Source organism: Solanum stenotomum, chromosome 8, assembly GCF_019186545.1.
Source record: "Solanum stenotomum isolate F172 chromosome 8, ASM1918654v1, whole genome shotgun sequence".
Classification (NCBI taxonomy): Eukaryota; Viridiplantae; Streptophyta; class Magnoliopsida; order Solanales; family Solanaceae; genus Solanum; species Solanum stenotomum.
In genome coordinates this window covers 9,414,491-9,430,316 of record NC_064289.1, presented here as the reverse complement: position 1 = coordinate 9,430,316, position 15,826 = coordinate 9,414,491, and the positions used below count along the sequence as shown (strand labels likewise).

The 15,826-nt window shown below is 28.6% G+C and overlaps 2 protein-coding genes across 2 annotated transcripts in view; both read right to left on the bottom strand.

Annotated features, from left to right (window-relative positions):
* LOC125874820 (uncharacterized) overlaps nt 1-9,689 on the bottom strand; it is a 30,305-nt gene extending 20,616 nt beyond the window's left edge. Inside the window, exon 1 of the mRNA XM_049555851.1 lies at nt 9,401-9,689. Within this exon, the coding sequence (XP_049411808.1) occupies nt 9,401-9,547 (147 nt within the window). The 5' untranslated portion in view covers nt 9,548-9,689. The remainder of the gene's footprint in view (nt 1-9,400) is intronic.
* LOC125874822 (uncharacterized) lies at nt 8,575-9,369 on the bottom strand. Its single transcript, XM_049555853.1, has one exon. The coding sequence runs from the start codon at nt 9,337-9,339 to the stop codon at nt 8,773-8,775; it is 567 nt and encodes a 188-aa protein (XP_049411810.1). The 5' UTR covers nt 9,340-9,369; the 3' UTR covers nt 8,575-8,772.
* Nucleotides 9,690-15,826: the final 6,137 nt, after the last annotated feature.

Here is a 15,826-nt window from a genome sequence, read left to right as displayed (position 1 = left end):
TTCCTTTCTTCTTGCCATTACTTTACAACTATCTTGATCATGGCTTTGCATTCTACATGATTTGCAAAAAGCTGGCACCCCTTCATATTCGAGTTTCTGATCCCGTCCTTTTAATCCAACACCTTCTCCCTCCAATCCTATCCAAACAGAATCTCTCAGAGGATTCATTAGGTCAACCTCTACTCGTACCTTAGCCATATTAGGTCGAGACCTCGCAATAGTAGCCAAATCTTCTTTCAATAGAGTACCGACAATAGATAAGATCTGTTTTAGATATTCCCATCTAAAGCAATGGAACGGTAGATCGGGCAGAAGAACCCATATAGGAGCCAGAGAGGTCTCCTCATTTGGATCGAAATCAGGTGACCATTTGAATAATCTCATAAGAGAACCAGCAATCGACATGAATATCTTGAAATAAACTGTATTAAAATCAACTTCGTTATTGAATTCTATGAAAACATAACGATAATCATATGCCCCTATTCTTACTTTTCCTACTAGAGGTTGTTGTTCCAGAAATTTTGATCTAATTGCTTCGATTCTAGGTCGACCCATTGTGAACTTGCCAACCAAGGTCCATTTGCAATCTTGTGCCATAACCCCGTAATAATCTGAAGCTTTAAAAATAATTGTAGGCTTACCATTGTCCATTGTGTGTCTTGCTAGTACAGATGAGCTCATAGATTTGTTAGTGGTCGGAGGACCAGCCACTATTTCTGCTGCAGATTTCTTTGAATTAGAAGCTGCCGACGTAGTCGGAACTTTTGGGGGGTCCTTTGGTTGGGTTATTCGCTCCGTTTCACCGGCCGGAGGTGGTGCCATGGTAGTTGCTTGTCGGAGATAGCGCTAAATGCCGTTGAGACTTAAACGGTTCTTTTGTGTACGGAGAGAATACTTGAGATACAATAACAAGATAAAATAAAAAAAAATAAGTGATCATCATTAAATTCAACAATTTGTTGTTCATCTTGTATTCCTAAGATACTTAGAACAAAACTTTGAAGAACTTGGTAAGACACAATAAAGTTTAAGAACATTTTCACAACTAGAAAATTAAAACTAGTAGAGAAACTAGAATCAGAAACAAATTAGATAAAATATACGAAATATTTTTTTTCCTTCAAGAAGAATTGTTGTCAATCTGATTCCAACAAACTTTGCAGAAACACGAAGTTACCAAAGTTTAATGAACCAGTGAAGAACAGAAGAACACAAATTAATTCACAAATCTAAAATCTGTAACACATACCAAAATCTGGAAAAACAGAAAGAAGATCAAGCCCACTGAATGCACAGTGTCCCCTTAAGGAAATTATTCCCCCCTAGTATTCGAGGTTTGATTTGGAATATGTCCTTCCAGGATAGAATGATCTCAATCACTAGTGTATTGATACCCACAACGCTAGTGTCAGCGAGCCACTCAACGGCAGTAAAGTACACTTAGAATACTAGATTTAGTAGTAGAAGAAGTCCAGAAAAATTCTATATATAAAATGAGAGGAAATTCCTCAATTCATAGAAAACAAAGGGTAGTGTGAAAAGGTTCTTATTGTGCCTTACCGGAAAGGTCACAAACCTTTGGAAAAGTCACAATCTTTCGGAAAGGTCACCACCTTTCATAAAAGTCGCAACTTTTCATAAAAGTCTTAACTCTTCATAAAAGTCGCAACTTTTCATCAAAGTCACAACTCTTCATAAAAGTCGCAACTCTTCATTTTCCATTCACACCTTTTAAAACCCAACACAATTAAATCCAATCTCTCTTTACTTATTTTTTTCTTAATTAATTTGCTAACGTCGATAAAGACATACATTATAAAATAGAAAATCTAAGCTAGCGTTTGGCCATAGATTTTCAAATATTTTTGGCAAATATTATTTGGGTGAAAATTTGGGTGAAATTTCACCTTGTGTTTGGCCATAGTATTTGGGAAGCATATTTCACTTTTTTAGAAAAATATGATTTATACTCATAAGTTTTAAAAACTATCAAAACTAACCATAAGTTTGTATTACAAGTCAATTGGATCTTCGTTGCAACAAATAACAAGTAGTGTCCATGACACTGAAGCAATGTTACTATTTGGAGTGAGTGAAACAAGCATCATTCCATATATCGTGAAGTAGACAAAGCACATGACTTTGTTACATGAGCCGATTGTTCATCATTTTCATCAATAACCATATCATCACTTTCATATTCACCGAATATTTCATCACTATTTTGGTGTTCACGTAAAAAATTATGTAATACAACGCAAATAATTACTATAGAGGGTGTTTTTGTAAAAGATAAAAGTTTGGTGTAAAATTTTAATTTTTAAAAGATCCCAAATAATGAATTTGACTCAAATACTAGGAAAAACTAGTATTTGGAAATTTGAGATATTTGGCAAAAATATTTGCCAAATAATGACAATTGTATGGACAAACACTATTTGCCAAATTTTTCCCCAAATATTACTTGGAAAATCTATGGCCAAACGGGTCCTTACTCGCTTGGATTCACTTGGCTCCCAAAAGTTCAATTAAGTTTTGAATATCAGGCACCCCAAAAGTTCTATAAATGCAAATAAAATTTGAGAAAATAATATATAGTTATTCAAACCCACTCAATACATGACCATGTACCACGCTATTTATTAGATTATTCAACTTTTACATCTAAAATATTTGAATTTCAGAATTTCTTAACTAGCAGGAAAAAATAACGTCCGTTGAGCTAAGCTTGTTTTAGTAAAATGAGTAGAACAGGTCCTTCAAACTATGCATGTTATAATTAGAACCGTCATTTAGAAGGTTGCTAAAGGTAGGCAAAGTCAACGACCTTTTTTATTTGTTAAACTTACTGTCGTTCGTGTTTTTATTTATTTCATGTCAAATTATTTGCCTAGTCCTTTATAATAATTGCACCAACATAGAATGTGGTGCACTGGTGGAAGTGTTTCACCCTTAACCAGAGGTCTCGGGTTCGAGTCTTGGGTATGGAGAAATTTTTGTTGGGAGCGCTACCCTCGAATGAGTCCTGCAGAGCTGCAATTTAAATTTAATCGGAGCTCTAATATGAGATTCGAACACCGAACGGAAAATCCAAAAAAAATTGCATATATATGTCAAAATCTAAACTTTGTTAGGTTTAATTACCAATATAAATTGGAATACAATTTTAATACTTCAATAAAAATCTAATTACCAATATAAATTGGAATACAATTTTAATACTTCAATAAAAATCTAAACTTTGTTAGGTCTAATTACCAATATAAATTGGAATACAATTTTAATACTTCAATAAAGAAAAATTATTATTATTAACAATAGAAATATCTTAGACTTTAAATTAAACTATTCAAATTTTCATGTTATTAAATAATATTTTTATCATAAGATTCAAAGTAATATATTATAAACACATGGCCTATTATTAATTTTAAATATCACTAATAACGATATTATTGAAAGAAGAGGAAGCTATATAAAAAGAAGATTTTGGATAGAAGAACTAACTAGACTAATAAAGAAGTTCAAATGTGCAGGATCATCCTATTAATATTTGTCTATGAAAAATTTTAGATTTCTAAAAAAAATATATCAATAACCCGGTTTAATAAATTTGCCAAATTATCAATGTCTCAATATCTTTCCTAATAATTTTGTTGCAAAAACTCAGAATAACTAGTAATTGTGTCTAGTGGGAGAAGATTAAGAATCTTGCTAGCATTACAAAAAAAATTACCAATTATATAGAAATTTATCTGGAAATTCTATAAGAAAATCGACAACAAATTATGTTATTTTTCAATTTTCCAACTAAAAAAATCTGACGATAAATTCTTTGTTGGTAAAATCTTTGTATATTATAACAGTTCTTAAAAAATTGATAATATATGGTTAACTAATTGATAAAATTATTTCATCAATTTCTATCACGAACACAAGAATCAGTTGCTTCAATAATATTAATGAAGAGAAGTTTCAAAATAAAATTAGAAGATACTCAATATTTAAGTCTCAGTTATAATATTTAAAAATAAGTATACTTCATGCAATATAATATAATTAAATTACAAACATTAATTTTAATACATTGTAAAATAAAATATTAACTTTATTAGGACATATGTTTTACCATAAATGTTTTCATACGGCGCTCTACCAATTAAGCTTAGACTGACACGGTCCATATACTTGGCGATATCTTTTTTCTTTTTCTTTTTTTCTCTTTGTTGCTCGCAAACCCTAAAAATCGAGAGTATATATTAAATTTGCTTAGACATGCGAAAAATTCATATTAAAAACTGACATCAACACTAACTTTTATGAAATGAAATGGGTGAAGTTAATTTGAGTGGGTGGATTTTTTTTTGTTTCCAATTGGGTCGGGTGATTAAAAAAATGAATTTTTGATTCATTAAATATCAATCTGTTAATTAAAAGGGCATATATGAGTCATTTCTATAACGGTAAGGGCATATATGAGCCATTTTTTAAACGGATGGTATATCAGCTCAAAATCATAAAGTTTAAGGATAAATCATGACCTTTTCCCTTGTTTCAAAATAAGTGAAGTTAATTTTTCATTTTGTTTCGAAATACAATGTAGTGTTTTAGATAATCAAGAAAACACTAATAATATTTCAATTTTATCCTCTCTTTTTTTAAATAATGAGAACCAAGAAATTACTAAAAAGTCACATTTTTTCAGAAACTTATTAAGAAGAAATTAATAAAAATACATCTTATCTATGAAAAAATCAGATATACGAAAGAATTGTTGGAATTGTATATTTATGCAAGGGCAAATATGAGTTGAATTGCTAAAAATAAGTGTATAAGTACACTAAACTTGGTATTTGACCTAAAGGTGTAAACATCGTGGCCTGCAAAGTCTTGGTATGAACACCAAAAGCAAATTGCAATAAAGATAGAGAATTGAGGTTATTTTTTGGTGGGGTTAGGGGTTCACAGAGTAGTGCTCAATTATTGAACTCTTAGATTTTTTCACAAAATAAATACACCTTTTTCCTATTTTCTTTTTCTTTAATCTTTTTAAAATTATGTAGTTTAATTATATACTACTAAAAAATATTGGACCCTAAGAAAAACAATACAAAGTCAATAAACTCACTCAATATATATGTGACGATGTACCATTCAATTTCTGAAACGTGGCATAATCTGAAAGAAAAACAGGAAGTATAAGTTATGTTATTTTAGAATTATTTCTTCAACCTAGCAGATAAAGTACTTGAATTTAATCTATGAAAATTGAAGCTCTTTAATGCGTTGTAAGAATCAAGGCTTGTATTTTTTTTATTCGTGAAAATGAAGGAAGAAAAAGCAATACATATAATTTATAAAGCCATACAAACACGCTGATCATGTACCATGCAATTATTTGTGAATTAAACTTGGCATAATCTCAACGAAAACAAGTAGTACACGTTTTTTCTACTTCTTTATACTTTTTAAAATAAAAACTACTTCTTCAACTTTAATTTCAGATAACATATATTTGAATTTCACAATTTCTTTGTCTAGAAGATATTCATAAAAATTGTTAAGTAAAGCTAGACCTATCCTATAAAATAAAGATGAGAGTAATGAGTATCATTTAGAGTATCCTTTTAGTTAAAGATATAGAGTGACTACACCTATCCAAACAATCTCCTAAATGTGAATATATACAAATAACATCTGGCATGCATATTATTGTTGAACTATATATAGAATGGATTAGGAGGCACATAATTATACCCACTATAATCATATTGAATATGCACTTTTTATTTTAATTTTTTGTTGCTTTTTCTCTGTTTAATTTATTTACATTTCAAACCCCTTCTGGAAGATGAGCTGTAAATATCTTGTCCTAGAGCCGACAAAAGCCATTCTCTACTAGAAATCACAATTTTATTTTATTTTTAAATTGATAATAATCACATCTCTCTTTATCCGAGATTGATGTTTCATTAATATAATTGTTGCATATAATTACATGTTCTTAAATTATTTCTAGATGAATACATATTGGATTTCTGATTTTGAATATGTCCAACTTTTAATTAGTCATGTTAAGTGACCTGGGAGAGGAAATGTGATGCTATTTCCTAAATCCTAATATGACTTGAACAATCTCAATTTCATCATTTAACTTAATACTCTCTTCTGTTTCTTTTTAGTAGTTATTATTTTCTTTTTTAGAATCAAACGATAAGAATTAATTACTTCCTTGTGAACGTAGCTTTGATTTCAAAACCAAATAGCCCTAAGGTATGCTTTACTTTCTGATTGTAGTTTTTAAATCGAACATTACAAATGTGTTTACACTTTTTTAAAAAAAAGATTAATTATTAGAGTAAAATGATTAAAAAAAAAACTAATTCTATCTTGTATTTATAAATGAATAAATAATTTAAGATCACTATTTTTTTAATAATAATTTATAATAATTGATACAGATATAACAGTAATTAAATAGTACCACAATTCTTCAATAAAATAAAATTTTAATAAGCAATCAAGTGCATCAGTAAAAAATTGCAAGTGTGATGTTTCTTCCAATAGAGGTTCAAGTAGACGACCAACGTAAAAAGTAAAGGAGTTGCTTTACAACCCACTAAATGTAACAAAAATAATTATAAACAGATATTAGTAAAGTAATAAAAAAGAGAAAGCCCACAGATTAAACACTATAACATGGTTCCACTTATGAACATAAAGACAATTTTGCTTTAGGAAACTTGGTGGAATTATCATATTGATTCATTATTGCCTTGATTAGTTAATTGGGCCATTAATTTCTCTTTTGACATAGTACTATAGTCCTGGCGACAATTAGAGTTTGGAGTATTTTGACAAAATAACAAACAAGGGTGGATATGTTAATTAGACTGTGTAAATGAATTTCCAAGTTAACTAATTTTCCCATTCTACATGAAATTAACTTTAATTAGCAAGTTTTCAATTTCAACCTTGGATAGTAAATACTCTCCAATTATTTTTATTTGTTCATTATTTTAAAAATAGAATTTTCATTTTTATTTGTCACTTTTAACATATCAAAAAAGGATAATTATTTACTTTCATATTTTACCCTTAGCATTAATTGCATATTTAATAATCATTTCTCAAAATGTAATACTCCCTCAATTTCTATTTACTTGTCCATTCATTTTACTTGACATACCTATTAAGAAAATAATAATTGATACAATGAATTTACCATTTTACTCCTATTAATTGATACAATTCCAAAATCAATTTACTCATTCAAAATGTTCTACCTTTTTCAAAAATATTAACTCTCTAAATAAATTAAGGGTATAATAGGTAAAAAAAAATAATCTTGATTTGTCAAAAATAACAAATAAAACGTCAATATTAGATAAGTAAAAAGGGACAGACGGCCAAGTAAAAATGTAAATTATAGTAAAATATCCCCTTCAATCATGGTTTTTAAAGGCATGCATGATCCAAAATGAACAAGTAAAAATGAATCCGAAGAATATTATGTACTCAGACAGTGGCGGAGCCACCTTACAATGAGGGGTTCATCTGAATCCCCTTCGGCGGAAAACTATATGATTTATACATGGTTAAAATATTTTTTTAGGTATATATAGTAGATATTGAACCTCCTTCGGCTACTTTGTGTGTCTATTTTTTTAGATTTTGAACCCCTTATTGAAAATTCTGGCTCCGCCATTGTACTCAGATAATGGAAAAATTACTTGGATGAATAACTTTTAATAAATAATTACTTATTTTAGTGATACTTTTTATTTATTATCATCTATAGCAATACATAACAATAATATGTTAAATCTGCAATATGTATTAAAAATGAATTATGTATGAAATATATATGTATTATAACTGGTTTTTTAAAAATATATTATGTTTTTTTGGTAAGAAATTGACACATTGTATTATAAGTGTATTAAATGTGTGATAAATATATTATCTATTAATAAAAATTGTATTATATGTGAATAATAAATTGTTCTTTGTAATATATATTAAAATTGTATTATAAATATATTAAAAGTGATCAAGTGAAAAAATAATATTATTACTATAAGTGATAAATATTTTTTTAATATAGTATATTTATGTAAGTTTCCCGATACTCAGATAATCTACTTCTTTGGCCGAAAGAAAGGAATGATTTTTAACTTGCTAACCTACTCCATGTTACCTTTTACCTTTTGCTCTTCTTATTCTTGAGAAAATAACTAATCCCTCAATTTAAAAAAGAATGACCTCTTTTGCTTTTTAGTCTGTTTAAAAAAGAATAATCTCTTTCTTTTTTTTAGTAACATTTTACTTTTAGCTTTCCACGTAACATGTTTAAGACCACAAGATTAAATGACAATTTTGTACATTTGACATAACTTTAATTTAGGACCACAAATTCAAAAGTCTTCTTTATTTTCTTAAACTATGTGTCAAGTCAAACTAGATCATTCTTTGTGATACGGAGGGAGTAAGAGGAAGGTTGTAACAAGTAGCCGACAATCAAATTAAGAGAGAAAAATTGTGGAACCACTTGAAAATTGTATACCGTAATCAAGAAACAAACAGGTATCATCACATTAATAATTTTCATAATTACATAAAAAGGGAAAATTAAGAGAAAGAAAATCCCGGGACAGAATGGAAACCAAAAATTAGTTTGCAGTATTCAAAGCTCCCAATCTGCATGTATTATAAGCTCTTTCTATATATAATTACTGCCATGAGCTAATTAAAAAAAAAAAGGAAACATTAAGCAAAAGCAGATGCAGCCTCTCTTCTCAAATCTCTGTAGAATCGAGAAATGAATTCATCAGCTTTCTCATCAACGTGGCAAATCATGTCACCATTATCATCAGCTTCTCTTAGTGGGAAAGGCGAGTCAGTGATCCTTAATTGCCTCACTGTTGGAGTCCTTCCAAATCCAGGCAAAGCAGGTGATGCTGTTTCGCTCTGTAGCATTTCTAATGCCTTCAAAACAGCAGCGTTCATCATTGAAACATCGTCGTGTTCAATGACATTGTGACTATGCTTATTGATGCGCTTGTTGATGTGGAAGGGGAGATGGAAAGCAGGGCTGTTACTGCAGCTGAACTCGTAATACTCTTTCGAACTTGAATCATGAATATTATTATTATTATGGCCCTGGAACATCAGATTTTGGAAGGCGGCTTTGCCAGCAATCTTACCACGTTTCATTAATAAGTTGAGATCGAACATTAGTTTCCTCTTTGATGATAATCCTTTTCTCAACATGAAGTAAGCCACGCGGACTATCTTCCAGAACTTTTTCGCTATCACTGGCAATTTTTGATCCATTTTTTCTTTCTAATTAAGTACTCTCTATATATATATANAACATCAGATTTTGGAAGGCGGCTTTGCCAGCAATCTTACCACGTTTCATTAATAAGTTGAGATCGAACATTAGTTTCCTCTTTGATGATAATCCTTTTCTCAACATGAAGTAAGCCACACGGACTATTTTCCAGAAGTTTTTTGCCATCACTGGCAATTTTTGATCCATTTTTTCTCTCTAATTAAGTACTCTCTCTATATATATATTCACGAGCAGTTTTTCTCTTTTTCTTTTGAATTGAATATTTGTTTGTTCACTTAAGAAGGAGAGACAAATATTGATGAAAACTTTAGAGGAGAGTTTGTTTTTGTGGTTTATGAGAAGAATTGAGTGAGTGGTATATATAGGGGGGTTTCCATACAGAGGAAAAGGATGTAATGAAGTATTCAATATGTCTACTTTTTAATAAGTTGGACCACGTATAGTTTGAGTTTATTCAATATTTTATTAAGACTTCCAATTATTATACAAGGAGTTGGTGATTTTCCAGGTCAATCAATTTTGTTAGGATTTATAAATTAATATATATATAAATTTAATTAATTCTCTAGTATAAGTATATAGGGTCTAAGGAAAGCTACTGGATTCGTCCGAATTCGTGAACCCTAGCCTAGCTTCGCCATTTGTATTTGTTATAGGATGAAACTTCAAATTCGCTTAAGGGAGGATATCATCGATTATCTTTATAAACTGTTAACATTATTTTCTTTTTCGATCTTCTCTTCTAAAAGTTTACCGAATACCTTAACAAGGAAAAAAAACTCTTAAACATTAAGCAAACTCTTAAATATTCTTATGTCATTTTCACCCATCAAAAAAGCAGTAGTATTTTTCAACATAAAAATTTAAAAGTAGAGTGGCTGTTATACCACTGTTCATCTCTTTCCTGCCAAGACTTGACCATACTTACCCACTCCCTTTTAGAAATTAAGTGGCCTGGAAAGTATAGTACATACACTTTCTATTTTACAATTATTATAAGACTACAAAAGTGAAAATTACTCTCCAATAAGAAAGAAAAAAAAGTTTTTTCATTTTTCTGTTTTAGAGTTTATTTACATAAAAAAAAAAATCCACAAATCAAATTTCCCTTCCACTTTTTTTTTCTTTTTTCTTTTTTTGTGCTGCAATTTTCTATTGAAACAGACATATATGCTATACACAAGTGTAGGGAAAAAAGAGTTGGACTATTAGGAGCGGAATTCAACTTTTGAATATTTACTATAGTTAGTAGCTAGGAGTATCATTTAGAGTACCCTTTTTAAGTTAAAAGATTTAAAGTGACTTCACTTATCCAAAATACAATCTCCTAATTAGTGTGAATATATATACATCAAGCATTCATCCTCATCTTTTTTTACACAATTATTGTTGCACCATACAATGGATTAGGGGACACATAATATTATCCACTACTCATTCTTGTCCTGGAACTGTCAAAAAGACCTTGTCCACAAGAAACCACAATTTTTTTCTTAAATCTATGATAATCACTTCTCTCGTTATCCGAGATGATGTTTCATTAATTTTATTGTTGTCTTTAATTATGCGTTCTAAAATTATTTCAAGTTGAGTAGATATTGGATTTTTTATTTTGACTATATATATGTAAGTTAGTTTGAACAATTTTTGTCTTACTATAGCTAGTTTTTAAAATTGACTTAGTCAAAGATTCATTCAAGTCATATTCTCATTCTTATTCTTGGTTTATTACACAATAAATATTGCGACATCATCTTGAAATAGATTGTTATTACTCTCATCTTTGATGTGCTAATTTTTAAATTGAATTAGTTCAAAAGTTCATTTTTTTAATTGTGGTTTTGATTTCAAAACCAGCAGCTAGTCCTAATTAAGTATGGTTTACTATAGTAATTAATCACCACAATTCCTCTCAAAAAACAAAATTTATAAAGTAATCAAGCGCATCAATAAAATAGTATATGTGCTATGTTTCTTCCAAAGGAGGTGCAGGTGGATGATTAATGTGAAAAGCAAAGGAGTTGCTTTACTAACCACGATAGCTAAATAATAATTATAAATAGATATTAGTAAAGTAAAAAAAAAGAGAAAGCCCACAGATTAAATACTATAACATGTTTCCACTTATGAACATAAGACAATTTTACTTTAGGAAAATTGGTGAAATAACATTGATCCATTAGTGACTTTATTGGTTAATCGGGCCATTAATTTTTCTTTGACATAGTACAATTGTCCTGGCAACAATAGTAGTTTGGAGTATTTTGACAATGAATTTCCAGGTTTTATGAGAAGCAATGAGTGGTATATATAGGGGCCTTTCTATACAGAGGCAGTGAAGTATTCTATATGTTTTTAAAGTTGACACGTTTGAGTCTTTATAACGAGTTTATTCAATATTTTAATGGTCCAATTAGAGTCTTTGAAAGCATTTTCACTCATCAAATAAGTTCACCATTTTCCCCCTTCCTTGTAGATTGCATTAATAATTAAATAACTACTTACCAATGAAATGTCACAAAATTACTAGTTCATTGTAACCTGATCAAATACACAAGTAGTCAACTTACCCTACAAGGATTTAGGATTAAAAAAACGGCTAAACATTTTAGTTTTAAAATTTTAAATTGTAATATAGAATGTGCATTCGATAACAATTGAACCTATATAATTTAAATCTTGAATGCCTAAGATTTTTTTTAAAAAAAAAAGTGTGCATGCATAAAATTAGGCAGTTCTATTTATGATTATATCCCACATAAGAGAAATAAATATGGCAAATTGTAAAACTAATAAATAAACTCAAAAAGAGAGCAATTCCAGAAGTAAATGTCATACCCAACACAAAGAAAATTCAGCTTCTTTTGGCCCGGGGAAAGAGGGATACAGAGAAGTGGTCATTATTAATTCCACAAATCTAATCTCTCTTTACTTTTTTTTTTCTTAATTAATTTGCTAATGTCGATAACGACATACATTATAAAATAGAAAATCTAAGACTCTCTTGGATTCACTTGGCTCCCAAAAGTTCAATCAAGTTTTGAATATTCAGGCACCCCAAAAGCTCTATAAATGCAAATAAAATTTGAGAAAATAATATAAAGTTATTCAAACCCACTCAATACATGACTATGTACCACACTATTAATTAAACTTGGCAAAATCTAAAAGAAAACAAGAAGTGTAAGGTTTTAATTCTTGTTGAGATTAAATTTATTAGAGTATTCAACTTTTACATCCAAAATATTTGAATTTCAGAATTTTAACTAGCAAGAAAAAATAACGTCTGTTGAGCTAAGCTCGTTTTAGTAAAATGAGTAAAACTGGTCCTTCAAACATATGTAATTAGAACCGTCCTTTAGAAGGCAGCTAAAGGTAGGCAAAGTCAACGACCTTTTTCATTTGTCAAACTTACTGTTGTTCGTCTTTTTATTTATTTCATGTCAAATTATTTGCCTATTCATTTATAATAATTGCGTATAAAGTTGTTCCTTTCCCACAATTAAAACCAACATAGGCTGCTCTCTTCTGACCCATTCAAAAAAAAATTCTCCATGCAGATGTCAAAATCTAAACTTTGTTAGGTCTAATTACCAATAGAAATTGGAATAAAAATATATTTAGTATTTTTAACAATAGAAATATTTTAGACTTTAAATTAAACTATTCAAATTTTCATGTTATTAAATAATATTTTTATCATAAGATCCAAAGTAATATATTATAAACACATGGCTAACCTATTATTAATTTTAAATGTCACTAATAACAATACTCTGAAAGAAGAGGAAGTTATATAAAAAGAAAAATTTGGATAGAAGAACTAACTAGACTAATAAAGAAGAATTATTGAATTTTGTCGAATGAATTTGATTTGAAATTGGAATGATTTCAAATGTACAAGAACATCCTATTAATATTGTCTATGTATAATTTTAAATTTGTAAAAGAAAAATATCGATAACACGGTTTAATAAACTTGCCAAATTACCAATGTTTCAATATCTTCCCTAATAATTTTGTTGCAAAACTCAGTAATGGTATCTAGTGTGAGCTTTATTTATCAACTGAGTTAGAAGCATTACAACAAAATCACCAATTGTATATATCTGGAAATTATATAAGAAAATCGGCAACAAATTAAATTATGTTATCCGTCAATTTTCCTACTAAGAAAATTTGCTGATAAAATCTTTGTGGGTAAAATATTTATATCTTGTAACTACTCTTTAAGAATTGATAGTGTATGGTTAACTAATTGATAAAATTATTTCATCAACTTTTATCACAAACACAAGAACCAGTTGCTTCAATAATATTAATCAAGAGAAGTTTCAAAATAAAATTAGAAAATACTCAATATTTAAATCTCATTTAAAATATTTAAAAATAAGTATACTTTATGTAATACAATATAATTAAATTACAATCATTAATTTTAATACATGTAAAAAAAAATACTAACTTTATTAGGACATACTTTTATGTGTATCTTCTTTTTTTTTCCTCTTTGTTGCTCACAAACCATAAAGATTGAGAGTATATGTAGAAATTTGCTTAGACATGCGAAAAAATTATATTAAAACTGACATCCAACACTAACTTTTAGTTGTAACTGATTTTGTTATATAAATATTTTTTTTTATTATTTTCTTTGTTTCAAAATAAGTGGCGTTATTTTTTCATTTTGTTTCAAAATATGTAGTGTTTTAGATAATCAATAAAACACTAATAAAAATATTTCAATTTTATATTCTTTATTTTAAAGAAAATAAAGAGAACCAAAAAATTACTAAAAAGCCACATTTTTTCAGAAATTAATAAAAATACATCTTATCTATGAAAAAAATCAGATATGTGAAAGAATTGTTGGAATTGTATATTAATGCAAAAGGCAAATATGAGTTGAATTGCTAAAAATAAGTGTATAAATAAACTAAACTCTAATTTATGTTAAAAAAAATTAAGCAATTTCAAACATTACACGAGAATTTTGGACATCTATCCTTATAATATTAAAAATGAATTAAAAAAAGTGTACTTGTTCATAATGGTTGTTTTATTTATTTTTTATAATTATTGTCGCACGTATATAAAGGTGTAAACATCGTGGCCTGCTAAGTTTTGGTATGAACACCAAAAGCAAAATGCAATAAAGATAGATAATTGAGGTTATTTTTTGGGTGGGGTTAGGGGTTTACAGAGTAGTGCTCAATTATTGAACTCTTAGATTTTTTTCACAAAATAAATACACCTTTTTCCTATTTTCTTTTTCTTTAATATTTTAAAAATTATGTGGTTTAATTATATACTACTAAAAAAAATATTGGATCCTAAGAAAAACAATACGAAGTTAATAAACTCACTCAATACATATGTGACGATGTACCATTCAATTTCTGAAACGTGGCACAATCTGAAAGAAAAACAACAAGAAGTATAAGTTATGTTTTTTTAGAATTATTTCTTCAACCTAGCAGATAAAGTACTTGAGTATAACCTATGAAATTTGAAGCTCTTTAATGCGTTGTAAGAATCAAGGCTTGTATTTTTAAAAGTGAAGGAAGAAAAAAGCAATACATATAAAGCCATACAAACACACTGATCATGTACCATGCAATTATTTGTGAATTAAACTTGGCACAATCTGAACGAATACAAGAAGTACACGTTTTTTTCTACTTCTTTTTAACCTTTTTAAATAATAATTAATTACCCTAGATCTATTCCATAAATTAAAATACAGATGACAGCATCCTTTTAGTTAAAGATATAAAGTGACTACACTTATCCAAACAATCTCCTAAATGTGAATATATACAAATAACATCTGGCATGCATATTATTGTTGAACCATATATAGAATGGATTAGGAGGCACATAATTATACCCACTATAATCATATTGAATATGCACTTTTTATTTTAATTTTTTGTTGCTTTTTCTCTGTTTTATTTATTTACATTTCAAACCCATTCTGGAAGAGGAGCTGTAAATATCTTGTCCTAGAGCTGTCAAAAGCCCCTGTCTACAAGAGATCATAGTTTTATTTTATTTTTAAATTGATAATAATCACTTCTCTCTTTATCCGAGATTGATGTTTCGTTAATATAATTGTTGCATATAATTACATGTTCTTAAATTATTTCTAGCTGAATACATATTGGATTTCTGATATTGAATATGTCCAACTTTTAGTTAGTCATGTTAAGTGACCTGGGAGAGGAAATGTGATGACTTGAACAATCCCAATCTCATTAATTAATTACTCCCTTCTGTTTCTTTTTAGTTGGTATTGTTTTTTTTTTTAGAATCAAACGATAAGAATTAATTATTCCATTTTTATCGTAGCTTTGATTTCAAAACCAAATAGCCCTAAGGTATGCTTTACTTTCTGATTGTAGTTTTTAAATTAAACATTACAAATGTGTTTACACTTTCAAAAAGAAAGAGAAGGAATTAATT